Source organism: Physella acuta, unplaced genomic scaffold, assembly GCF_028476545.2.
Source record: "Physella acuta isolate Inbredline_101_S28 unplaced genomic scaffold, ASM2847654v3 ptg000596l, whole genome shotgun sequence".
Lineage (NCBI taxonomy): Eukaryota > Metazoa > Mollusca > Gastropoda > Physidae > Physella > Physella acuta.
This window is the reverse complement of record NW_026732115.1, coordinates 226240-253745: the sequence shown is the minus strand read 5'-3', so window position 1 is coordinate 253745 and position 27506 is coordinate 226240. Positions and strand designations below refer to the sequence as shown.

The window sequence follows — 27506 nt, the reverse complement described above, 5'->3', positions numbered from 1 at the left end:
CTTAAAATGTGGTTTAAAAAAGTAGGCCTATAATATTATTTTTAAGTTTTATTAGCAAAGTTTTTAGTTCAAATTACTACAAAAGGGGTTTTCAGAACATTAAATTTCTGTGCAGTCAATTATTGTTTCTTTTACTAAAGAACAACTTCAGGTTATAATTTAGTTAAATTGTGGCTTGATGATAATGAATAGAAATGTAGCCTTAAATGCAAAAATAAATAAATTTCTAGTTCCCTGCATTTGCAACTTTTATATCATTGGATCTTAAAATATTTAACTGCTTTAGTTTTTCATACAAATATAACTGCTGCTAAACAAATAGATAAAAACACATTTTTCATCCACATCAACAATAATGATCAACCCCATCTTGTTAAACTCATTTGCATCCATTAGGTCTAGTAGATTTAATATTATTAGTCTACTAATTAAGAGCGACACTGACCATGTCACATCAGGCTTACTAAGTAAAAGTTCAAAGGCCGAGGCTGCTTACTGTGGGCTGGGAATAGCCTTGATATGCTTGCAATCACCTCACAAGTGAATGAATGGCAAAAAAATAAAACTTGTGAAATTCATGACTCATTAATGCAGCTAATGTACACTAATAAATAGGCTTACTATGTTTTAGCTAATATGGCTACCCTAGCACTGACCCTAACTTGTAACCATCTTTTACCCTAGCCACTATACTTTCCAAAAACACCTCAATATAGTTTTTTATTGTTGAACACAAGTTTTATAAGAACCCTTGCCCACTTACTTTTTCAACCCCTGATTAATGTAGGGTCATGTCAGCATTTAAACTTTGCTGCTTAGGAAAGTTTCCAGTTTGATCTAGGTTGGATTAAGTACATTATCCGCTACACTTTTTGCTTATATGGTTGCAGCAAAATGTCAAGTTGCGTTCATTTTCATTCCTCAAATTAGACTATAAAATCAATAGTTTCCTTACAAGTCTCATATACCACAATGACAATTGAAAAAGAGAATAATACTTGTCTGATAAAAGCACCATTTATAAACCAAAATAATAGGTGGCAACAGCTTGTTAAAATAATAAAATTTACTTGGGTATTGAGTTTACAGTCTTTAATTCCCAACCCTGCCCTAAGTTATGACATATTATAGAAGTTTAAAATAAAAGAGAATTATTGTATTGAAAATCCTCTATTACTAACATACAATGCCCAATGTAGCTTGTATAGGCACTACTGTTACTTGACTTTATACATTTTTTGAGCTTGGATTTTGAGTAATCACCTTTAAAAAAGTGAACTTACTTTGAAATTAATACTTATGCATTTGCAAAAGGTTTTCTTGCTATACTTATGTTAAGATGTACAATAATGATGTTAAATCAGTGAAATAAATCATACTGCGATATTCTGTGTTAAGATATATTATTCTTGTATTATAGTTTTTAATCAATCAATTTAATACTTTTATTTTTGTTTTATCAGACTTGAGTAATTTTGTCAGCCATGTCTAAGCTACCACCCCAGTCAGCTGATCTATATGATGATGCAGCTGTTTATAACATATCAGACGAGGATGAGGGTGATGAAGTTGCTGTTTTTAACCTGTTGGATGAAGATGATGATATTTTGGCTAATGCTGAAGACAGTATACAGGCAGGACAAATGGATACACATGAAGGTATGTGATATATCTAATATAATCTATTGCTAGCTAGTAATTTGTACACATACTTTGGTGATTCAATTTGTATCATTCCCTTAAAGTAATTATTTTGGATAAGTAATATAAGTACTCAATTCAATAAGCATTGGTTAATGAAATTATTGACTCCTTTTTTAACACACCAGTTTATTTTCATGACCAAATATAATTAGATGTAATAAAAATAATTTGTATCTGTGCTATAAGACCTATTTGTGTATTTATATAGCAATTTATTTTTGTTCTTAATGATAGATGGTGCCATTCAACTGGATGATATTGATTTTGATGAAGAAATGGCAGCGGAAGATGAAGGAAATATTTCCATTGGCATCGAGCCATCAACAAGTGAGGTGACAGATGGATTTGATCCAGTCACAGGAAACCTGTGGATATACCCAACCAACTACTCCATTAGGGATTACCAATACAACATAGTTCAGAAGGCAAAATTCTCTTTTATTTATCTAATTAAAATACATTCATTTGATCGTGTGAAAAAATTGTGAAAAAAAATTGGTTGTTACATTTATAAATAACGCATTTTTTATACTTCTTGAAATGAAAAAACAAATGAAATAAGTAAACTAAGCTGCATATTCAAATTTTTAAAAAAGCAAGCTACCTAAAGCCTAAATACTTTTTTTTTTATATTAATAGGGGGTAGATGAAGATTGTGGTAAGCACTTTGTCTAGTAACCATTTCCTTGACTCAGGCACCCAAAAGAGCTGGATTGGTTTCAAAGATATCCTCTTCCCAGCTCATCCAGTAAAATACAAAGTTTCCATAACTTAAGCTAACTCACTAATACAGATTTCTGATAATCTGTTATATCTTGTCTGTAAGTAAAATAATGTATGAATTCTCCTGCCCCCCTCACTTTGAACAGGCTCTGTACAACAACACCCTGGCTGTTCTCCCGACTGGTTTAGGCAAGACCTTCATTGCAGCTGTGGTTATGTACAACTTCTACCGCTGGTACCCGCAAGGGAAGATTGTCTTCATGGCGCCAACAAAGCCTCTGGTTGCCCAGCAGATCACTGCCTGCTACAACATCATGGGCATACCAAAACGTGATACTGTTGAGATGACAGGTGTGTTGTGCCGCCTCTTTAACCAGTCCTACTTTTAAATAAACATCACTTTTATTCAGTGGAAAATTTTGAATTAATAACAATGTTGAAGAGAAAAAGAAATATTAAAGATATGGCTATCATGTTAAACAGGTAATAAAAATGATTTGCACTGCTAAAATATTGTTCAACATAACAGGAACAATGGCCCCTGCAATAAGACAGAAAGCTTGGAAAGAGAAGAGAGTTGTCTTTCTTACCCCACAAGTTATGACCAATGACTTGAGTCGGGGCTCTTGTGTAGCTGAAAGCATAAAATGTCTGGTCATTGATGAGGCACACAAGGCTCTGGGAAATCATGCTTATTGCCAGGTAAAACTGAAATGTTGTGTTTGCCATCAACATAGACATTTTGTTTTAAAAATATGCTATCTTATTTCTAAAAAAGTTAAACTGTGTTGTTTTTAAAAGAGTTTTCATTTTTTTAGGTTGTGAAAGAACTTGTAAAGTTTACAAGACAGTTTAGGGTACTGGCACTAAGTGCCACACCAGGAAGTGATCTCAAGGTAATTATTTGTCTTGGTACAGTTAGCTTATACACCCACACCCAGGTAAAGCATTCAAGGTAATTAGTTGTCTTGGTACAGTTAGCTTATACACCCAGGTAAAGCACTCAAGGGTATAGTGATCTCAAGGTAATTAGTTGTCTTGGTACAGTTAGCTTATACACCCACACCCAGGTAAAGCACTCAAGGGTATAGTGATCTCAAGGTAATTAGTTGTCTTGGTACAGTTAGCTTATACACCCACACCCAGGTAAAGCATTCAAGGTAATTAGTTGTCTTGGTACAGTTAGCTTATACACCCACACCCAGGTAAAGCACTCAAGGTTATAGTGATCTCAAGGTAATTAGTTGTCTTGGTACAGTTAGCTTATACACCCACACCCAGGTAAAGCATTCAAGGTAATTAGTTGTCTTGGTACAGTTAGCTTATACACCCACACCCAGGTAAAGCATTCAAGGTAATTAGTTGTCTTGGTACAGTTAGCTTATACACCCACACCCAGGTAAAGCACTCAAGGTTATAGTGATCTCAATGTAATTAGTTGTCTTGGTACAGTTAGCTTATACACCCACACCCAGGTAAAGCACTCAAGGTTATAGTGATCTCAAGGTAATTAGTTGTCTTGGTACAGTTAGATTATACACCCACACCCAGGTAAAGCATTCAAGGTAATTAGTTGTCTTGGTACAGTTAGCTTATACACCCACACCCAGGTAAAGCACTCAAGGTTATAGTGATCTCAATGTAATTAGTTGTCTTGGTACAGTTAGCTTATACACCCACACCCAGGTAAAGCACTCGAGGTTATAGTGATCTCAAGGTAATTAGTTGTCTTGGTACAGTTAGCTTATACACCCACACCCAGGTAAAGCACTCAAGGTTATAGTGATCTCAAGGTAATTAGTTGTCTTGGTACAGTTGGCTTATACACCCACACCCAGGTAATGCACTCCAGGTTATATTTGTTTGTGAAACGAATCACCAACATAAACACACACACAATAAAGGTAGTGTATGGACATTAACTTTTGTAGGGTTGCATACACATACACATACTTTCAGGTAATGTTAACAAATTATTAATTATCTTTGGGTAGTCAGCTAACAGGTCAAAAAAATTATAATATAATATAATTATTTTTTTGTAAACAGTGCATGATCACTTTTTGAAATAGTTTCCCTAAATGTAATATAATGTATTGTTTTCAACACTAGGCAGTCCAGCAAGTCATCAACAATCTGTTGATTAGTCACATTGAGCTCAGGTCTGAGGAGTCTCTCGACATACGACCCTACACACATGAGAGGAAGGTGGAGAAGGTGGTTGTATCTTTGGGAGAGGAGTTGGCTGGCATTCGACTACAGTACATTCAGGTGAGATATTTTCTATCTATACATCCAGGTAAGTCTAGTTTTTTTATAACCAAACTTATCAGACCAGAATACAACAAAGTTGGATAGGTGTTTACAGATAGTTGTTTACAGATCCTTAAAGTATTTGTGTAGATGTCATGTTCCAATTTTTCTTCAGATAATGAACCATGTGATTCAGAGACTGATAAGGAATAGAGTGGTCTACAACAGAGAGGCAACCAAACTCTCCAAGTTTCTTCTACTCAAAAGTAGAGAGGAGTTTAGGCAGAACCCACCAGCAAATCTACCTGTAAATGGATCCTTTCTTTTTAAATATAGTAAATAAGTAATTGTAAGGAAGAAATATAAACATTTTTCAGCTGATTATTATTCATCTAATTGTGCACATTTCTGAAGTTTTTCTAACTTCTAATCATTACTGTTATTTAATTTTCACTACATGTAACTTTGTTTTTCATAATTATTTTGATCAAATCTAATTTAGCCTGCCCAACATGGAACAATAGAGGCAGACTTTGGACTGGCCATTAGTTTATACCATGGCTATGAACTGCTTCATCAACATGGTCTGCGATCTTTGTACAACTATCTGACTAGTATCATCACTGGGGTCAAAGGTCACGGCAAGACAAAAACTGAACTGCTGAGAAACGCAGATTTTAACAAAATTATGGACGCCCTGAGAAGTAAATTTTCTGACCAAAAAGGGTGAGCTGGGGTCAGATTAACTTCTTAATTTAGTAGATAAATCTGTGAAGATTTAAAAAATCTTAAAACTTTTTGTGGTCATTTATTGTTGTAGGAAAACTGGAGCCACTGACGTTAAAATTGCAGTTGGACACCCAAAAATGCAGAGACTTGAGGAAATAGTTGTTGAACATTTCAAGACATTTGAAAAAAGTAATCTTTTCTTAAATTATAGATATTTCTTTTAACTAATTTAAATTAGCAAGTTTGCAATTTTTGTTGAGATATATACCTTATATAATTTTTTCTTTTATTTATAGGCCTTTGTATATCTTTCTTAATCAATGCCTATTTTGTTTATTACTTGATTACTCTAGAAAATGAGGAAACAAGAGTGATGATATTTAGTCAGTACCGTGACAGCGTCCAGGAAATAGCAGCCATCCTTAATCAACACCAGCCATTGGTTAAAGTCATGCCATTCATTGGCCAATCTTCTGCTGGGAAAGTTACAAAAGGTTACACCCAAAAGGAGCAACTGTTGGTAATAAACTTACTGATTAATTCCATGTATAGAAAATATCTCACAATGAACAATAAAATGTTATTTAAAGATTGAAAAAGAATTACATTATTTTTGTTAAAAAGAATTTCTACTCCTGTACGCCTATACCACAATAATTGAGTACTTTAAATGAGAATATTTATTCTTTAATTTTTAATAAAACTAATGGTGGAATATACTTCTAAATTTAAAGAAAAGAAATCAATTTTGAAGAAGTAGCTAAAAATGTATACTAATTTAATGATGTTTGGAAACAAAAGAGTTTTAGAATAATGAAAATGTTGAGTTTTCAAGTAAAAGGTTTAATTAAATAGTATTTTAAAAACTACAGGTAATGCAGCAGTTTCGCAGTGGCGGGTACAATACACTGGTATCAACATGTGTTGGGGAAGAAGGTCTTGATATTGGGGATGTTGATCTTATCGTATGTTTTGATGCCCACAAAAGCCCAATCAGATTGGTCCAACGTATGGGCAGAACTGGTCGTAAAAGACAAGGCAGGATTGTCATGCTTGTGACTGAAGGGAAAGAAGAACAGGTAGGGGAAGATACTCTGTTATTGTTTGAATTGTTTTAAATAAAAACATTGATTTTATCAAAAGACTAATTTCCTTTTGAATAGTTTTAATTTAATATGGTTAGCAAATACCAAACATTTTATGGTGACATGTTGTGTTGTAGCTTTATAATAGTGAAGTATTATTTTTTACAAGCATTTTTCTGAAGTGAGATACTTACACGTTACTCAATTTTGACACATTTCTTTCAATTGTTTTGTACGTGTGCATGTATTTCTGATGATCATTCAATAAATTACAAAATGAAAAGTTAGTCATTAGTTAATTTAAAGGTTGCAGTGGTGAAAGGAAAAATAAACTAGGAAGTAGTTGAAATTTATAGAATTTTGTGTTGAGTTTTATACAGTACATGAGAAACAATTGACATATTTAAATTATTAGCCTTCACACTTTCCAATAACTTAGTGTATGTCAATTTGTAGAATTATGTGTATGACCCAGTACTTGCTGTAATGTACAACTGCTAAGTGTCATAAAATGTTTTCTTCTTTGTGCTGTTACATTTGACTTGAATGGCTAAAAATACTACTTCAAAGAAAATTAATTATTTTCGCTTCTAATTATTTACATATTTAAGTTCCTTTTATAAATTATATAAATCATAATGTACTGTTAAAGCTATTTTAAAAAATTGCTTAAGAAGCTTAAATACATTTTTTAAAATGTTTGTATGCCATAGATTATTCTGAATTGAAGTGTTGTGTTATGTACAACACTCAATGTATTCTCATTATATCTCTGTATCTACATCCCCACTCCTCAGTGAAGTGTTGTGTTATATACAAACCTTTATATATTCTCATTATATCTCTGTATCTACATCCCCACTCCTCAGATTTACAACCAGAGCCAGTACTCCAAGAAAAGTATTCACAAAGCCATTTTGAATGGGGCCAAAACACTTCACTTTTACCCCAGCAACCCGCGGATGCTGCCTGCGTCACTTCACCCCAAATGCCATCAAATGCACATCACTGTAGCGTCCTCACAAAGTAAAGAAACAAAGAAAACTGCAACAAAACCCAGTGTGGCTAACAGAAGTAAACGAATCTCTGACATGTTTGGAAGCCGTGGAAGTAAGTTTTAAATTTTAAGTGGTTCAGTCTTAGAATATTACAGAAAATCACATAATGGGGTAGAGATGGGCCTACATTTTAAAACAAATTTTGTTATAAGCACAATGGTTTAAATATTAATTTTTGTTTGAAGATTCTTACAAAGATAGTAATTCCATTAAAGGACTGTATTGAAGATAGAAATGATTTTATTTTAAAATTCTGTGCGACATTTTCAGGATTTAAAAAATTTCAAATTTTTGTTACATGATGGGTTAAAATTTTGGGATTGATTTTCAGGATTTACTTAAAAACAAGTGACACCTTGGCATGTGCCTTTAATTTAGAATAAGAGCTCATCATAACAATTATCAGTCATCTGTTATATTTGATTGGATGTTGTTGTTTATTACTTTATGTTGTATCATTGGATGTTGTTGTTCATTAAATCAGTGAAGAAAGATGCTTCTGAAGACTACCTTTTAGCTGAAGAGTTTGAAAGTATCAAAGAAGAATTTTCCTTAATGGCATCAACTGCTAGGCACATACCAAGACCTAAGTGTATTACATTAACTAAATCCAAGGTAAGTGTTTCACCTTAACTTTGTAAGCAACTGTACATGTTATATCTAAAGTGTGGGTATATCTTATTTGTATACATGATAAATAGAAATGTATGTGTATGCCTTTATAAAATCCATATCCAGGTTTAGTTAGTTACAATTTAAATGCGTACAAAGATGATTATGTTACAGCCTCTTGCAGCTGAGAAAGTGAATGTGATAGACTTTGCTGAATGGATGCCATGGCAGAACAGACTCCAGAAAACTTTTCTTGTTGGCCATTCCATTCAGAGTGAACATTTGGTAAAAGATGTCGAGTTCATCGACCTGCAGTGTAAGTCCACTTTACTAACATTAATGCCAGAACTGTCCCTAAAACTTTACAAATTTACTAACATTAATGGCAGAACTCTCCCTAAAACTTTACAAATTTACTAACATTAATGGCAGAACTCTCCCTAAAACTTTACAAATTTACTAACATTAATGCCAGAACTCTCCCTAAAACTTTACAAATTTACTAACTTTTATGCCAGAACTCTCCCTAAAACTATTGACAAAAGACCTACAGTGTATGTCCATGTTATTAACTATTAAACAAATGTAATAAAAATATTTTAAGTGTAAAGAATTGCTGATTCAAAAGATCTGTACAGGTTTTACATTTCTAGCTACTTGTTTTGATATTACTAAACATTCTTCAGTGTGCTTTAGTTGTCTTTTATAAATATTATTGTTCTCTGGAATTTCTGTGGAAATTCTCTGCTTTAAATACAAGATGTATATACGAATCAATGAAAGTGAGCTTGTTTCCCCAGATGCTGTTGGAGACCATGATGATAGCTATGGCTATGAGCTGTCCAAGTACCTGGACAGTGAGGCAACAGACATCTCTAAAGCTGGACAGAGCAGCATTGTGTCCTTCCTGACCACCAGACCTGGGCCTAAGTCTAGTGAGAGAACAGCTGGCAATAAAGTCAGGTGTAAGAAGAAAGTTAGGAAAAAAGAAAGTTTTGATGCGGAGGTGGATGATGCAGCTCTCACTGAGTCCATTGTGGTCAGCAGTGGCTCTAGTGGGGATGAGCAACCTCGTCAGAAGATGAAAGATGGAACTGGTTCAAAGGCCAAAACTTTTAGCAAAACTCTGACCAGTAAAAGCCCTGTACTCAGATCCAAAGTTTCTAAAATGAGGACCAATAACACTGCTAAATTAAAATCCAAAGGTAAGTTGGTCAAACCAAAAAAATCTGGCACATCTGTATCTGAAGCATCTGTGTCAGAGAGTGCAGTGGATAACTGGACAGCTGACCGGAGGAAGATCAGCAGAAGATCTATCCTAGAGAAACTAGAGACAGAGCTGCCTGGGATATCAAACAACCTTGACATTGAAGACTTTGAGGATACCTCCAGAGACCAAAGCTGTTGTTATACTTTGTTGAAGAAGGCCTGCCAGACAGTGAGAGAGGATTCGAACCCCCATGTCAATGCTCCTGTGGACACAGGGGCCCCACCTTGTGACGGAGCTGTATCACCAACCTTCAACACACATGGGAAAGATGCCTGTGTTCCTGCTGACACATCTGCCACAGTGGTACCATCAGATGTCCCTCCACCCCCTAACTGCTCACACGTGGCCAAATTATTTCAAGGGATCAAGTCTGGGCTGGAGTTTTCTGACCTTGACATTGAAGAGCTGGTGGAAAAGTGGCAGAGGTCAGAGAGAGAAGAATGTCTGGCGTTAATGAAGTCCAACCATGACGAGTTCCTGCCCTCTCGCAGTCCCATCTTGACCAAAAGCATCTTGAAAAATTCTTCCAAAAGTTTGAACCAGTCCTACAGACTTGACACATCTTTTGAGAGCCATTTGATGAGCAAACAGTTGAAGTTGAATGACCATACAAACATTGTACAAACTGTGTGCTGTAGAGAGACTAACTCAGGTGCTCACTGCAGGGGAAAGGCAACTAATTCAGACCAGGAGAAAAAAGTTGTGCTGCCTCAGCTCTGCAACACTCCCAACTCAAGGCTTAAGGCAACATCAGGTAAAGGCTTGAGACAGTGCTCAGCTCCTGCTGGCAAACTGGTCAGTAAAAGGTTGAAGTTTGCTGAAGATGTCCAATCGGAGACTAAAGAAGTGACCTTCAACTTGAGACTTCCAAAGGAGGACGAACACATAGCTGATTTTGTGGAGCCTACCACCCCAGCCATAACCCACGATGTTGAGCAGAAGGTTCAGGCAGACTTTAATTTGTTTGACTTCAGCATGGAGGATGATGATATTGACTGGGGTAGACTAGACGCTGTTTGTGTAGGGAGCAACAGGACACAGGCTGGTAGGGGCATAGCTCAGACATCACCTGCTTCATGTCAGGCAAAAATTGCTGCTCACACAGTTCACACACCTTCCAGTACTCAGGCAAAAACCTCCCACACACCTTCCAGTACTCATAAGGCAAAAATTGCTACCCACACCCCCTCAAGCACCAGCAAGGCAAAAAGCGCCAACAGCTCCCATTCTGAGAGTTTCCTGACCTTCACCCAGGTGATGGACTGTCTGGAGACCAGTTCTGCTTGCAGTAGCCAAAGTACACCTGGCCCAGTGACCACCAACATCGCTGGTCTGGTCAGCCCAGCTCCATCACAAGATATGCCATCATATTTTGGTTTGCCTAACAGACCAAAATATTTTCATTCCGATTCAAATTCTTCCACTCAGTGGGAAACTGTTAGCCATGAGCAGAAATACATCAACAAAATCAGTGTGGCAGAGAACAGGAAACTTTGTCAGGACTATGATGAGCCTTGTCTGTTTTCTACAGAAACAACCCCCACTAAACAGGAGACAACCCCCACTAAACAGGAAACAACCCCCACTAAACAGGAAACAACCCCAATAAACCAGAAAGCCTCCCCTCCCACCCCTGGCAGTGACAACCTGGAGATGCCCCAGTTTGATTTAGGATTTGACCTAGATGATGACATCATCCCACCCACACCTGACAAGAATCTCTCCCAGACCTCAACTTTCTCTCTCAAATATCAGACTTCTGCTTGTGTGCTCTCAGCTGATGTAAAAGACGAGGCATTAAAACTGCCAGCACACAGTTACCAGAACAAACAAAACAGCCAAAGCTCAGCCTTTGAGCTGTGTGTGCAGGACGATGATACCAGTTACACCAGAGAAAGAAAGGAACTCCCTGAAAAAGTTTCCCCAAGTTTCAGCAGTGTGTGTAACTTTTCTCTGGGTGGTGACAGCTGCCAGTCTTCTCCAGACTCTCCTGTGTTGAACTCTTTCATTGGTGCTGGTGCTAAACCTTTCTCTGGACACACTCGGCCTGTTGCCACAGTCCAGCCTGCGGTGGGGTGGACAGGGTCAAACTCTCCCCCACCCCGGCTTGTCAACAGTGGACAGTTGCAGGACATGACAGTTGACTCAGCTGTGCTAGATGCTGTCAGTGCTTGTCACTCTGATAACCAGACAGCGCCCATTAAACTGAAGCTGCCCTTCAACACTTACAGTACAAGTGTGTCATCTCCTGAACAGCAAGATGTCAACAAGTCACTAGACATCAAGAAGACTGACAAATGGACAGGCTACGACAAACAACAGTCACACCCTACAGGAGCGGATGAGAGTGTGGTTAGTGCACATAGGTCTAGTGTCAGCAAACCAAGGAAGTTGCAGCTAGGTAGGAAGAGAGACAGCACCAGCAATAAAAGTGCCTCATCTTCCAGTGACGGCCACTCACTTAGCCACCAAACTACCAATGTAACCAGTGATGGCCACTCACTTAGCCACCAAACTACCAATGCAACCGGTGACGGCCACTCACTTAGCCACCAAACTGCTAATGTAACCAGTGACGGCCACTCACTTAGCCACCAAACTGCTAATGTAACCAGTGACCATCTTTCTGTGTTGTCAAACTCTGAGGATGAACTGGAGAAACATTCTGAAATGTTTTTCTCAAAGTCCAAGTTTAAACAACACAAGGCCAGCCCAGGTGTGTCTGTGCTCAGTCTGGCACCAGGTGAGGTGCAACACAAGGCCAGCCCAGGTGTATCTGTGCTCAGTCTGGCACCAGGTGAGAGCAGACTGCTGAAGGCCAGTACACCTAAACGCCCCTTAGGTAGCCTGAGAATCAGCTCAGGTAGTGAGCTAGAGCTGACCCCCATTGAAAAGCCACAGACCAGAGGTAGGTTAAACAACATGGAATATAATTAAGGTAGGCTTAAGTAAGTAAACTATTTAGGACCTGATAGTGGTCTGGACAGGTGAAGTAGAGTTTCTCTTAGAATTATTATTTCCCGTCTGGACAGACAAACAAGATGACGAAGAAAGTTTTATTAGACGAAGAAAAAAGAAGACAACAGTTATAAATTTCTCAACAGATGAAGGTAAATATGATTTTTAGATCTTTAAAATCCTACAGATAAATGTGATATTAGCTCGTAAACTTTTTTTTAGGTAAACTTTTTTTTAGTTTAATGTGAGTTTAGCACTTTCAAATTCTTTAAGTCTATGTGATAATAACTTTTTAAAATTCTTTATGTTAGCCTAAAGTTTTCTGATTCTATTAATGATTTACTGTTCATAACTTTTTTCCTAGATGATGAAACAAGGGAAGTAACACACAATGTAAGATAATTTTCTATACCAGCATTGTTTATTGACAGATAGTTGGCTTGAATGATATTTAACTATTGAATTAGGTTTGACCTAATACCATGTCCATGTATTTAATGTTTACCAGACATGGATCAAAGCATCAAAAAAGAAAGTGGAACCATTACTTGAAGATATTGCAGCTTATGATCTCAGTGACTTTGAAGGTAAGGTAGTTTTAGTGATTTTGTTGATAAAATAATTAGAATTTTTACTTGTCAGTGTATTAAAGTGAATAATTATTTTAATATTGAATACATACAATGAAAGGATGTAAAAAATGAGTTAGTATTTTTAGAGAGTGCATATTATATGAATCCTTATACTAATGGGCACCAGTGAGTTGACGAACATCCTTCCGTAATGTTGTTGACATGGAATAAAAATGTGCTTTTTTAGATTTAGGACAGTAAAAATAATAAAAGATAAAATTTTATTAAAAACTTAAGCCTAAAATTAATTCAGAAATTCAATATTTTTAGAATCAATGCTATACAAGTTGCAGATCCAGAGAACTTAAAATAATTAGTTGAGTTTAAGGCTACATTTCTATTTATTTTCATCAGGCCTAAGTTATAACCTGATGTTTCACTTTCGTAAGACAAACATTGATTGGCTGTACAGGACCTCCGTGATCGATTTCTGACAGCCCCACTTTATAGTTTTTTTGGTTACAAAACTTTGCAGATCAAGTTTTTAAATAACAATGCAAATTAAAACCCCATGACCTAATTTTCTATTTTTAGCTTACAATGTGTACAATAAAATATATGGCGGCCTATCGAATAACAGGATGCTATTGTTTATGTTGCCATAACACGTGAAAACCAAATTGTTTTTGCTTTTTTTTTTTATTTTTATTTAGTTACCGAAAATATTAAAACATCAAATACATCCAATCTTTAGTAAAGTCCGAAAAAACCAGACAGACAGGATTTTATAACCATATTAACTGTAACTACGCCTTGCATGATTTTTAAATTAATTTATGGACCTCTCAAATTCCTTTGAGACTTTTCTCGCTGGCGTCCATTGTATCTTCTTATCTAACTCGTTTAGTCAGTGGCAACAAACCATGTACTCAGTTTATTTTAAAAATTATTATTTGCTTTTTTTTTAAAGTAGCAAAATATTCAGTCGAAAGATACAAAAATTGGGATATGAACTATTAAAATATTAAATAAGATTCAGTATTGTAATGTCATTCTGGCTGTCAATAATATCAGGTGGCAGCTATTTATTTAAATAAATTCCATTATCTCCCTTGTAGAAAAACCAAGTTATAATCTGCCATCAAGAAAAAAAATTAAAATTGAAAGAAAAAAATTGAAGGTAAGGAATTATCTATCAGGCCCATTTTTAAAAACATAATTCAAGAGGCATTTTTATATTCAAGCATTGTATATATTTGAAAGCTTGATTTACTATACTAATATTTATGACTTAATAGTAGGGTCTAATGGTAAAATAATTTTTATTATACAACCTTAACTTTTATTTTTGGATACATTTTATGCTTAACAGCCTTTTGTTTTAGCAATTTACGTTTTTTAGACAAAATGCTATCCAAACAATTTTAGCTCTATGTAAAATGTGTCCAAACAAAATTAGGAAAAAGGTTTTATAGAAGAGGAGGCGGAGGTGTCTGGGGACTCAGGCTCTTCTGATGAAAGGGAAGAAGGCGATGATTTTTATGAAGCCAGTTTTATTGATAACAACACAGAGCTAATGCACAGTCAGAGCACAGGTGAGTTCAGCTTTAAATCTATAGAACACAGGTAAACTCAGCTTTAAATCTTTAGAACACAGGTAAGCTCAGCTTTAAATCTTTAGAACACAGGTGAGCTCAGCTTTAAATCTTTAGAATACAGGTAAGCTCAGCTTTAAATCTTTAGAATACAGGTAAGCTCAGCTTTAAATCTTTAGAACACAGGTAAGCTCAGCTTTAATCCATAGTTAGAACATAAGCGAGATCAGCTTTATTCCATATTCAGAGCACAGGTGAGCTTAGCTTTAATAATAATTCTCAGAGATTAGTATGTTTTATTCCAGGAAACACTATGTAAGGTAATGGTTTTATATAAATGCCATATTTTGAAGTTTTCTTGATATTTGTAACACAGATATGAGAGCTATGTACTTAAAGTCAGTCAAGAGTCCAGTATTGAATGGAATAGCTGGACGCTTCAAGCTTCAATACAACAAGAAAGTTGATGTGGATATTTACAGTCAGGCTGTACCTGAGGATCAGGGCATGTCAGAGTATGAGGAGGACAGTTTTTGTGTTGGCAGTGATGATGTGGGTAAGTGTTGGTAGTGATGATGTGGGTAAGTGTTGGTAGTGATGATGTGGGTAAGTGTTGGTAGTGATGATGTGGGTAAGTGTTGGTAGTGATGATGTGGGTAAGTGTTGGTAGTGATGATGTGGGTAAGTGTTGGTAGTGATGATGTGGGTAAGTGTTGGTAGTGATGATGTGGGTAAGTGTTGGTAGTGATGATGTGGGTAGGTGTTGGTAGTTATGATGTGGGTAAGTGTTGGTAGTGATGATGTGGGTAAATGTTGGTAGTGATGATGTGGGTAAGTGTTGGTAGTGATGATGTGGGTAGGTGTTGGTAGTTATGATGTGGGTAAATGTTGGTAGTGATGATGTGGGTAAGTGTTGGTAGTGATGATGTGGGTAAGTGTTGGTAGTGATGATGTGGGTAGGTGTTGGTAGTGATGATGTGGGTAAGTGTTGGTAGTTGGCAGTGATGATGTGCATTTCAGTTGTTATTTTATAATGGTTTTGAACAGATAAGTAAACTGCATGTACCTTTTACCTTTTCTCCCTTGAGTTGGTAGAAAGGTGATGTAGTAGGCTAGCATTAATTGAAATATTCTCCCATGAGTTGGTAGAAAAGTTATGCAGTTAGCTAGCATTAATTGAAATAAAACTTTCTCAACAGATAGCTATCTCTCCTCTGATGAATCTCACCCCAAGAAATCCAAAAAAGTCAAGTCAAAGAAAGCAAGGAAGCTGCCAGGCAAACGACGTATCCATGTTGTGGTCAACTCCTCTAGCGAGGACGAGTCTGAGAGCTGTGTTGCTCTCACACAAGAGTTCAGTGTGGTGGGCCATAAGAGAGCCAGTGTGGTGGGACAGAAGAGAGCCAGCGTGGTGGGCCAGAAGAGAGCCAGGCGGGCCCTACTTAGCAGCAGTGATGAGGACAACAAAAGCACTGCTGGGGATGTCACCACAAACAACAGTTTTAATTTTTCTGTTCCTTCTGCCAAAGTGGTACACTCTCATGCCAGTTTGGCAATACAAAGTGAAAATAATAGTGCACTGCAAGCAGAAGTATGCCAGGGGCTTGAAAAATCTTCATTCCAAGTTGACACAGGTAACTGTGGTAATGAAGATAATCAGCTGATAAATGGGAATTGGAGTCTGTTTGAAGAGGAAGATTGGTTTGCTGATTTGGATGACAACCAGTTGAAAACAGATGTTTCTGACAACCCTCCAGCCTCATCCAGTCAGATAAAGAAAGACAGCGGTGATGGTGGCAACATTGGGCATGACAAAAGTAGAGGAGATCAGAGTGGAGACGGCATTGTCTCCCCTGGTTTGTTGGACAGAAGAAGTTTTAATGTGAATCCTGTTGGTAACAAAGATGGATCAGCAACCACCACATCATCTAACTCAGCTACCACATCAGCAACCACCACATCATCTAACTCAGCTACCACATCAGCAACCACCACATCAACATCTACCTCATCCACCACTACAGCATCCACCTCTGCGACCACATCAACACCTTGTGGTGACAGGTCAGATTCTTGCGCACCAGATTTGTCAAGCAGTTCCTGCGAGAAAACAAAACCTCCATGTGTGCTCACCAGAGAGGAGAGACTGAAAAAACAGAAAGAAAAACAAGAAAAATTTAGGCAGAAGTTGAAGCAGGTGCAGCAGAGTTGTGGTAACCTCAGCTCAACAGACCAGACAGCACATCAGACAGCACATAACACAACAGCTGACAACAGTTCCCCTCCAAACGTTGGGTCCCTGTCTGATACCTCTTTCACCAAACTTGTAAGTCTTATGATGCATGTTTATATAAAATCGCTACAGGTCTACAAAGTTAAAGGGGCAGTATCACCCAGACTAAGGGAGGAAAACAAAAATATTCACCAAAAAAAAACTATTCGACATACATATGTCAAAATTGTACAGCAGTAGTAAAGTGTCTTCTGCTATAATACAGTATATAAATTGTAGGGTATATGTACAGCAACATATTTGCAAAAAATTATATTTTATTACATTTTGAATTTTTTTGCAAACAATTTTCCGAAACCATAAGTTAAGTACTTAAAATTTGGTATAAACGTTCGTTGCGTTAATGGCTATCGTCGGAACTAAAATCATAATATTCTAATGAGGGATAAATTTTTTAGAAAATTTCTAAGTTCAATTTTTTTGGTCTGACTTTGAAAAATTCTAAAAATTTCAAAATTTGTCACAATGGATATCTTCTAGTTCCAGCGATAGGCTATCCTGTTATGCATCTCCCAGTGTATTTTCAGTAGGAAGGGCCTAAATGTTAGAAAACCGCAGCCACAAATTACTTAGTAAAAAAATTTTGGTTAAATTATTTATAAAAAATGTTTGCATCATACGTTAACTTTCTTTTATGTGCTGTATTATAGCTCCTTATTAATTACTATTATGGTAAAAAAATTATGTGTGTATGTGTAATAGTTTTTTTTTTGGCAAATTTTTTCGTCAATTTTCAAATGTCTGGGTGATACTGCCCCCTTAAGAGCTTTGGTATTGTTTTATAATCTTCCGTGACTATTCATATTCTTTTATTGCCATTATTGCCATTCATTGATTTTTTGTGATAAAAATTTAAAATATCTATATATTTATTTACAGTAGTTTTTTTTCTAATTTAAGAGTATTTTATGTTGAGTACAATATTCTTTAACCTCGTAGGTAGCTTCAAAAAGAGTGGAAGAACAACTCCAGATCTTAGTGGACTCAAGGGAGATAAGTGGAGCACAGGTAATGGTTGCAGTGAGAGATTGTTTGTGGTGTTTGTGTCAGGTCTGATTAACTTGTGGCATTTGATTTGTTTCATTAAAACAATGCTTATTTTTTAAGCAATGTTAAATAGCTTTACATTTTGACGGCACTTCTACTTATTATAGCTTAGAAAATCAGCTTTGTTCAATGGTTACCTCTAATTAAAGTCCATTAAACTTAAGTGTCATAATGTTAACTTTTATTTTAACTTTAAAATGGTTGAATGTTAAAAGTATTTCAATGGGTCCATTATCTGTTGTCAAAATACCCAATGTTTCATAATTTAATTGTAGCCTAGTGCTAGTTGCAATCAAATGTAAATATAGCATGGTGTTGCAGGTAATTTTATACTGATGTAGCCTAGAGCTGTGGGGATAGTAATGTCTAAGTAGCCTATAGCTACATGACATCTTAACCTGATGTAGCCTGCTACTACATGTCATGTTAACTTGCTGCTCCATGTTATGTTAACCTGCTGCTACATGTTAACCTGCTGCTACATGTTAACCTGCTGCTACATGTTAACCTGCTGCTACATGTTAACCTGCTGCTACATGTTAACCTGCTGCTACATGTTAACCTGCTGCTACATGTTAACCTGCTGCTACATGTTAACCTGCTGCTACATGTTAACCTGCTGCTACATGTTAACCTGCTGCTACATGTTATGTTAACCTGCCGTTACATGTTATGTTAACCTGCTGCTACATGTTATGTTAACCTGCTGCTACATGTTAACCTGCTGCTACATGTTAACCTGCTGCTACATGTTATGTTAACCTGCTGCTACATGTTATGTTAACCTGCTGCTACATGTTAACCTGCTGCTACATGTTAACCTGCTGTTACATGTTAACATGCTGCTACATGTTATGTTAACCTGCTGCTACATGTTAACCTGCTGCTACATGTTAACCTGCTGCTACATGTTAACCTGCTGCTACATGTTAACCTGCTGCTACATGTTAACCTGCTGCTACATGTTAACCTGCTGCTACATGTTAACCTGCTGCTACATGTTAACCTGCTGCTACATGTTAACCTGCTGCTACATGTTATGTTAACCTGCTGTTACATGTTATGTTAACCTGCTGCTACATGTTAACCTGCTGCTACATGTTATGTTAACCTGCTGTTACATGTTATGTTAACCTGCTGCTACATGTTAACCTGCTGCTACATGTTAACCTGCTGCTACATGTTAACCTGCTGCTACATGTTAACCTGCTGCTACATGTTAACCTGCTGCTACATGTTAACCTGCTGCTACATGTTAACCTGCTGTTACATGTTAACCTGCTGCTACATGTTAACCTGCTGCTACATGTTAACCTGCTGCTACATGTTAACCTGCTGCTACATGTTATGTTAACCTGCCGTTACATGTTATGTTAACCTGCTGCTACATGTTAACCTGCTGCTACATGTTAACCTGCTGCTACATGTTAACCTGCTGCTACATGTTATGTTAACCTGCTGCTACATGTTATGTTAACCTGCTGCTACATGTTAACCTGCTGCTACATGTTAACCTGCTGTTACATGTTAACATGCTGCTACATGTTATGTTAACCTGCTGCTACATGTTAACCTGCTGCTACATGTTAACCTGCTGCTACATGTTAACCTGCTGCTACATGTTAACCTGCTGCTACATGTTAACCTGCTGCTACATGTTAACCTGCTGCTACATGTTAACCTGCTGCTACATGTTAACCTGCTGCTACATGTTATGTTAACCTGCTGTTACATGTTATGTTAACCTGCTGCTACATGTTAACCTGCTGCTACATGTTAACCTGCTGCTACATGTTATGTTAACCTGCTGTTACATGTTATGTTAACCTGCTGCTACATGTTAACCTGCTGCTACATGTTAACCTGCTGCTACATGTTAACCTGCTGCTACATGTTAACCTGCTGCTACATGTTAACCTGCTGCTACATGTTAACCTGCTGCTACATGTTAACCTGCTGTTACATGTTAACCTGCTGCTACATGTTAACCTGCTGCTACATGTTAAACTGCTGCTACATGTTATGTTAACCTGCTGTTACATGTTATGTTAACCTGCTGCTACATGTTAACCTGCTGCTACATGTTAACCTGCTGCTACATGTTATGTTAACCTGCTGTTACATGTTATGTTAACCTGCTGCTACATGTTAACCTGCTGCTACATGTTAACCTGCTGTTACATGTTAACCTGCTGCTACATGTTAACCTGCTGCTACATGTTAACCTGCTGCTACATGTTAACCTGCTGCTACATGTTAACCTGCTGTTACATGTTAACATGCTGCTACATGTTATGTTAACCTGCTGCTACATGTTAACCTGCTGCTACATGTTAACCTGCTGCTACATGTTATCCTGCTGCTACATGTTAACCTGCTGCTACATGTTAACCTGCTGCTACATGTTAACCTGCTGCTACATGTTAACCTGCTGCTACATGCTATGTTATCCTGCTGTTACATGTTATGTTAACCTGCTGCTACATGTTAACCTGCTGCTACATGTTAACCTGCTGCTACATGTTAACCTGCTGCTACATGTTATGTTAACCTGCTGTTACATGTTATGTTAACCTGCTGCTACATGTTAACCTGCTGCTACATGTTAACCTGCTGCTACATGTTAACCTGCTGCTACATGTTAACCTGCTGCTACATGTTAACCTGCTGCTACATGTTAACCTGCTGCTACATGTTAACCTGCTGCTACATGTTATGTTAACCTGCTGTTACATGTTATGTTAACCTGCTGCTACATGTTAACCTGCTGCTACATGTTAACCTGCTGCTACATGTTATGTTAACCTGCTGTTACATGTTATGTTAACCTGCTGCTACATGTTAACCTGCTGCTACATGTTAACCTGCTGCTACATGTTAACCTGCTGCTACATGTTAACCTGCTGCTACATGTTAACCTGCTGCTACATGTTAACCTGCTGTTACATGTTAACCTGCTGCTACATGTTAACCTGCTGCTACATGTTAACCTGCTGCTACATGTTATGTTAACCTGCTGTTACATGTTATGTTAACCTGCTGCTACATGTTAACCTGCTGCTACATGTTAACCTGCTGCTACATGTTATGTTAACCTGCTGTTACATGTTATGTTAACCTGCTGCTACATGTTAACCTGCTGCTACATGTTAACCTGCTGTTACATGTTAACCTGCTGCTACATGTTAACCTGCTGCTACATGTTAACCTGCTGCTACATGTTAACCTGCTGTTACATGTTAACATGCTGCTACATGTTATGTTAACCTGCTGCTACATGTTAACCTGCTGCTACATGTTAACCTGCTGCTACATGTTATCCTGCTGCTACATGTTAACCTGCTGCTACATGTTAACCTGCTGCTACATGTTAACCTGCTGCTACATGCTATGTTAACCTGCTGTTACATGTTATGTTAACCTGCTGCTACATGTTAACCTGCTGCTACATGTTAACCTGCTGCTACATGTTAACCTGCTGCTACATGTTATGTTAACCTGCTGTTACATGTTATGTTAACCTGCTGCTACATGTTAACCTGCTGCTACATGTTAACCTGCTGCTACATGTTAACCTGCTGCTACATGTTAACCTGCTGCTACATGTTAACCTGCTGCTACATGTTATGTTAACCTGCTGCTACATGTTAACCTGCTGCTACATGTTATGTTAACCTGATGCTACATGTTAACCTGCTGCTACATGTTAACCTGCTGCTACATGTTATGTTAACCTGCTGCTACATGTTATGTTAACCTGCTGCTACATGTTAACCTGCTGCTACATGTTAACCTGCTGCTACATGTTATGTTAACCTGCTGCTACATGTTAACCTGCTGCTACATGTTAACCTGCTGCTACATGTTATGTTAACCTGCTGCTACATGTTAACCTGCTACATGTTAACCTCCTGCTACATGTAACCCTATATTGATGTGATCCAACATGCCTCCACAGGACATCATATCCAACCTGCGCCAGAAACACAACATCAAGGTCACGGCCAGACAGCTGTCTTCATGCGACTACATGCTCAGTAATTATATGGCTGCTGACAGGATGCACTGGTCAGGTAGGTTTAACACACTAGGTAGGTAGGTTTAACAGGCTGGTCAGGTAGGTTGACTGGTAGGTTTAACACACTGGTCGGGTAGGTTTAACACTGGTCAGGTAGGTTTAACACACTGGTCAGGTAGGTTTAACACTGGTAAGGGAGGTTTAACACCCTGGCAGGTAGGTTTAACACACTGGTTGGGTAGGTTTAACACAGTCAGGTAGGTTTAACACAGTCAGGTAGGTTTAACAACCTGGTCAGGTAGGTTTAACACACTGGTCAGGTAGGTTTAACACTGGTCAGGGAGGTTTAACACCCTGGCAGGTAGGTTTAACACACTGGTTGGGTAGGTTTAACACTGGTCAGGTAGATTTAACACCCTGGTCAGGTAGGTTTAACACCCTGGTCAGGTAGGTTTAACACCCTGGTCAGGTAGGTTTAACACACTGGTCAGGTAGGTTTAACACCCTGGTCAGGTAGGTTTAACACACACTGGTCAGGTAGGTTTAACACCCTGGTCAGGTAGGTTTAACACCCTGGTCAGGTAGGTTTAACACCCTGGTCAGGTAGGTTTAACACCCTGGTCAGGTAGGTTTAACACCCTGGTCAGGTAGGTTTAACACCCTGGTCAGGTAAACTTGATTTAAACATTCCCTGTGAAACCTGTGATGTGCCCACCTTTTGACTATGTTATTTAAGTATAAAAAATAATTTGGTACTTTTGAATTGATTATTTATAGATGAAGTTTAAGGTTTACATGCTGTAACCATGACAACCAAAGTTCCTCTAATGGCTGTTGTGTTTGTCCCACAGTGTTCAGCAACAGCAGCAACCGCAGCAAGATGACCTCCCGCCTCAGTGAGATGCAGTCCTTGTATGACACCTGTGTTTTAGTTGTGGAGACGGACAAGGTCAAATCTGGCCAGGAGAAAGTGAAAAAATCCAGGTGCGATAGTTTTACACTTTATAAACATGGCTGTTAATTAGTTTTATACTAGTCTATGCTTGTAATATTAGGTTGTGTTATATCAGTCTACCTGTAATATAATGTTTTTGTTTCCAAATAGAAATCACACCAAATATTTAGATGTTACAATGGCGAGTCTAATTAAGACTGGAATCAAAATGTATTTTACTGATAATGTTGGCAAGTACTTTTCTGTTTTCTTACTAATACTTCTTAAAAGAATTAGAAGTTAAAAAAGTGCTGCAAATGTATTGTTTGAATTTGCATTGTAGCATGAATAAATAATTATATTTATTGAAGGTTATTTTAATCATTTATAAAAATTTATGAAAAACACATTAATAATTTAGGTCTTAGAATACTTCTTTCTCCAATATTATGTTAAGCCCTCTGTATATATTTTTTATATCAAGATGTGATTAAAGTAAAATATTTTTGTTTGTTTTAGAGGAGACCACAACATTGTTAGCAGAATTGTGTGTGGCTGAGTTCAAGAAAGGAAGAGCTATTGGTGTCCCAACTTTATTATCTTCTAAACAAGAAGAGGTCGGTAGCAAGCACTTGCAGGAAGTTTAGTAACTTACTTGCTGTTGGGTCTGAGAATTTAAAAAGTTTTTTCCAGATGCTGAAGTTTGTTTTGTTCTCTAAAAAATTTTTGCTTTCAGATGCTGAAGTTTGTGTTGTCCATACCGCGAGTAACTGTCCCACAAGCACTCAACATTGTCCACAAGTTTCCTACTTTAGCTGAGTTTGTGCGCAGGTAAGAATTGTGGCCAAGATCTCTTATGACCATTTTGGTTCAGCTTTATTTTCCATCAAACATAAGCTATGATTATTCAAATAATTAGTTAACAGATTCGTTAATTTTTTTTGTGAACTTATTAAGTTTTTAGTAAAGTTACCCTTCCCAACCCAATGGTTCATGGGGCTGCTGAAGTAGAGTTCACCTGTTTCTATGACCTTAGCATAGGAAGTGATGTTCAGCAATATGCCCTGCTGGTTTTACTTTCCCTAACGTGAGTCAGGTACCCATGAGAGCTGGGTTGGCTCAGTGACATCCTAAGGCCTGAAACGTAGGTTATAAACTCAAGACTTTTGGGTTAGCAGTTGAGGACTCAACTGTTCAACCATTCTACTTTTCCTGGGTGAAAATGTTTAAAAGGAGAAACAAATATTCTTTAAAAATATTTTAAATCACTTTGTTGTTGTGTTTATCCCCTCATTATTAAAAGCAATCATTGAGCCAGTGTTCTGTTGCTCTACACATGACTATTAACTGAAGAATTAAAATAACCATTCACATTGTTACAGCATGATTAACCAAAGTAACCAAAGCCTTTGTTATGGTGTGATCAACCAATGACATTTAAAGTAACCAATGCCTTTGTTATTTGTGTCATCAACCAATGCCTTTGTTATTGTGTGATCAACCAATGCCTTTGTTATGGTGTGATCAACCAATGACATTTAAAGTAACCAATGCCTTTGTTATTGTGTGATCAACCAATGCCTTTGTTATTGTGTGATCAACCAATGCCTTTGTTATTGTGTGATCAACCAATGCCTTTGTTATTGTGTCATCAACCAATGCCTTTGTTATTGTGTCATCAACCAATGCCTTTGTTATTGTGTGATCAACCAATGCCTTTGTTATTGTGTAATCAACCAATGCCTTTGTTATTGTGTCATCAACCAATGCCTTTGTTATTGTGTCATCAACCAATGCCTTTGTTATTGTGTCATCAACCAATGCCTTTGTTATTGTGTGATCAACCAATGCCTTTGTTATTGTGTCATCAACCAATGCCTTTGTTATTGTGTGATCAACCAATGCCTTTGTTATTGTGTCATCAACCAATGCCTTTGTTATTGTGTGATCAACCAATGCCTTTGTTATTGTGTGATCAACCAATGCCTTTGTTATTGTGTGATCAACCAATGCCTTTGTTATTGTGTGATCAACCAATGCCTTTGTTATTGTGTGATCAACCAATACCTTTGTTATTGTGTGATCAACCCATGCCTTTGTTATTGTGTGATCAACCAATGCCTTTGTTATTGTGTGATCAACCAATGCCTTTGTTATTGTGTGATCAACCAATGACATTTAAAGTAACCAATGCCTTTGTTATTGTGTCATCAACCAATGCCTTTGTTATTGTGTCATCAACCAATGCCTTTGTTATTGTGTGATCAACCAATGCCTTTGTTATTGTGTGATCAACCAATGCCTTTGTTATTGTGTGATCAACCAATGCCTTTGTTATTGTGTGATCAACCAATGCCTTTGTTATTGTGTCATCAACCAATGCCTTTGTTATTGTGTCATCAACCAATGCCTTTGTTATTGTGTGATCAACCAATGCCTTTGTTATTGTGTGATCAACCAATGCCTTTGTTATTGTGTGATCAACCAATGCCTTTGTTATTGTGTCATCAACCAATGCCTTTGTTATTGTGTCATCAACCAATGCCTTTGTTATTGTGTGATCAACCAATGCCTTTGTTATTGTGTGATCAACCAATGCCTTTGTTATTGTGTGATCAACCAATGCCTTTGTTATTGTGTAATCAACCAATGCCTTTGTTATTGTGTCATCAACCAATGCCTTTGTTATTGTGTCATCAACCAATGCCTTTGTTATTGTGTGATCAACCAATGCCTTTGTTATTGTGTCATCAACCAATGCCTTTGTTATTGTGTAATCAACCAATGCCTTTGTTATTGTGTAATCAACCAATGCCTTTGTTATTGTGTAATCAACCAATGCCTTTGTTATTGTGTCATCAACCAATGCCTTTGTTATTGTGTAATCAACCAATGCCTTTGTTATTGTGTCATCAACCAATGCCTTTGCTTCCAGCCCACCAGATGTGATTAAAGCCAGAGGGCAGATGAGATCTTGCTCTGCTCTAGCCATCCACCAGTTTCTGCACCACAAGTTTGATCTACAGATGATGCCCAACTCTAAAAGATAACAGTTGAACACCTTCAGATTTTTTACCTTTCAATTTCAATTGTTCAGGTAGGGGTTTGAACCAAAGTTTGCTGTATGATGATCCAATGTTAGATTGAATCTGCTGCTAGGTCACATGACTGTTAGAACCAACAAAAATGTAGTGGTTTGAACAAATATTAACCCTTAAAGTTCTCGCCATGTGGCCTTACGTAAAAGTTAGGTAACAGCAAGCCACGATCATGGCTTGGCATGCTTTCAGGGTTAAACTACTGTAAGATTGGATACTGTGAGATTATATCTTGTACTGAACTACATGAAGTAGAAATGTCAATGTAATTGTTTATATATTTATTGACCTGTCTGTAATTTTTAATCGGTATGATGAGAAAAAATTGTAAACTCATCTGGCGGTACTATTATTGTTTGTTTTCAAAAACAAAGTCAATTAAGAATGTTGTCCATTATGTGATATGTTAGTTTGTTGCTCAAAGTTTACATTTGTTAAATAATGTATGTACATTCAATGGTATGTAAATTATTCTAAATAAAAAATGGTTAAAACTTTTTAAAAAACTTTTTGTATTTAACTAAAATAGATTTTTCAAAAGCACAAGACAAATACTGACAAAGTGTACAAAACTTACCAACACAAAGTGCAGAAACTAAACACAAAGTGCAGAAACTGAACACAAAGTGCAGAAACTAAACACAAAGTGCAGAAACTAAACAACACAAATTGAGTTAAAATTTTTATTTGACTCCATCTGCAATAACACAAGAGCTGAGAGACTAAAAAAGATGATGGTTTGTAAGACTCAAAAATATGATGGTATGTAAGACTGAAAAAGATGATGGTATGTATGCAAGACTGAAGGCTTGAATGGAATGTACAACTCAATCAGCACAGCCATCTAAGTACATTAGCAGAGATAGAAGAAACCATTCCACAGGCAACAACTACAGAACAAGCAAACAGGATGATTGCTTTCAATGATCATTTTCTGCCAAATGCTTTTTGTAAATTTAAAACAGAAAAGTTCTCCGAAAGGGGATTGTTCTATTTTTTTAGTAATCACGTTAATTTTATGTTTTAATTTTTAATGTTCAACTTGAATTTTTTTTTAAAGAAAGCATATCCTAAAAAAAGTTTTTGTTCCGGAGTGGTAGTGTTCAGCTGAGATTAAAAAATCTAAAATATCTTACTACTTCAATCTAGAAATGTGTCAATTTATAGTCATCCAAAGTATTTCAGCCTCTCGTTCAAATGCTCTCATTCTCATTAAAAGCATGAAAATAGTAAATAGAAATGATGAACATTGTCTTATACAATCTCTGTAACACTAGCTATATACAGACTAACCTAGAACATTCTAACGAAAAAAAGAGACAGCAACACATTTTGTACAATGTCTCTTTCACTGTCCCTTCAGATTCTCTTAATAGTTAATGCATCAACACATGAACTAGTTACAACTATAACAAGGTAAGATGATTGTCAGCATATAAACATTTTCACTGTGCAGCAGTTCTAGCAGTCAGGAGTTTTTACCTTGAATCACTGTCAGAACGAGTGAGAAAATATTCCACAACAGATGCAATCAAGTGCTGGCGTTTAAGTATAACA

The 27506-nt window shown here is 37.0% G+C and overlaps 1 protein-coding gene and 1 long non-coding RNA gene across 2 annotated transcripts; both read left to right on the top strand.

Moving 5' to 3' along the window:
- The first annotated feature begins 1469 nt into the window (after positions 1 to 1469).
- LOC131947501 (serine-rich adhesin for platelets) lies at positions 1470 to 23279 on the top strand. Its single transcript, XM_059308719.1, has 27 exons — positions 1470 to 1659; positions 1939 to 2129; positions 2574 to 2778; positions 2957 to 3129; positions 3246 to 3323; positions 4540 to 4698; positions 4856 to 4987; positions 5183 to 5406; positions 5501 to 5598; positions 5763 to 5929; positions 6282 to 6488; positions 7364 to 7604; positions 8037 to 8167; positions 8339 to 8480; positions 8965 to 12342; positions 12467 to 12544; positions 12757 to 12785; positions 12901 to 12979; positions 14083 to 14144; positions 14424 to 14559; positions 14936 to 15115; positions 15759 to 16885; positions 17792 to 17860; positions 21858 to 21972; positions 22769 to 22901; positions 23023 to 23106; positions 23273 to 23279. Exons 1-27 carry the CDS (start codon positions 1485 to 1487, stop codon positions 23277 to 23279), a joined length of 7800 nt encoding a protein of 2599 aa, XP_059164702.1. The 5' UTR covers positions 1470 to 1484.
- Positions 23280 to 23369: 90 nt separating this feature from the next.
- LOC131947528 (uncharacterized) lies at positions 23370 to 26372 on the top strand. Its single transcript, XR_009387904.1, has 3 exons — positions 23370 to 23468; positions 23588 to 23682; positions 25787 to 26372. It is a non-coding gene; the product is annotated as an uncharacterized LOC131947528 (long non-coding RNA).
- The last annotated feature ends 1134 nt before the right edge of the window (positions 26373 to 27506 follow it).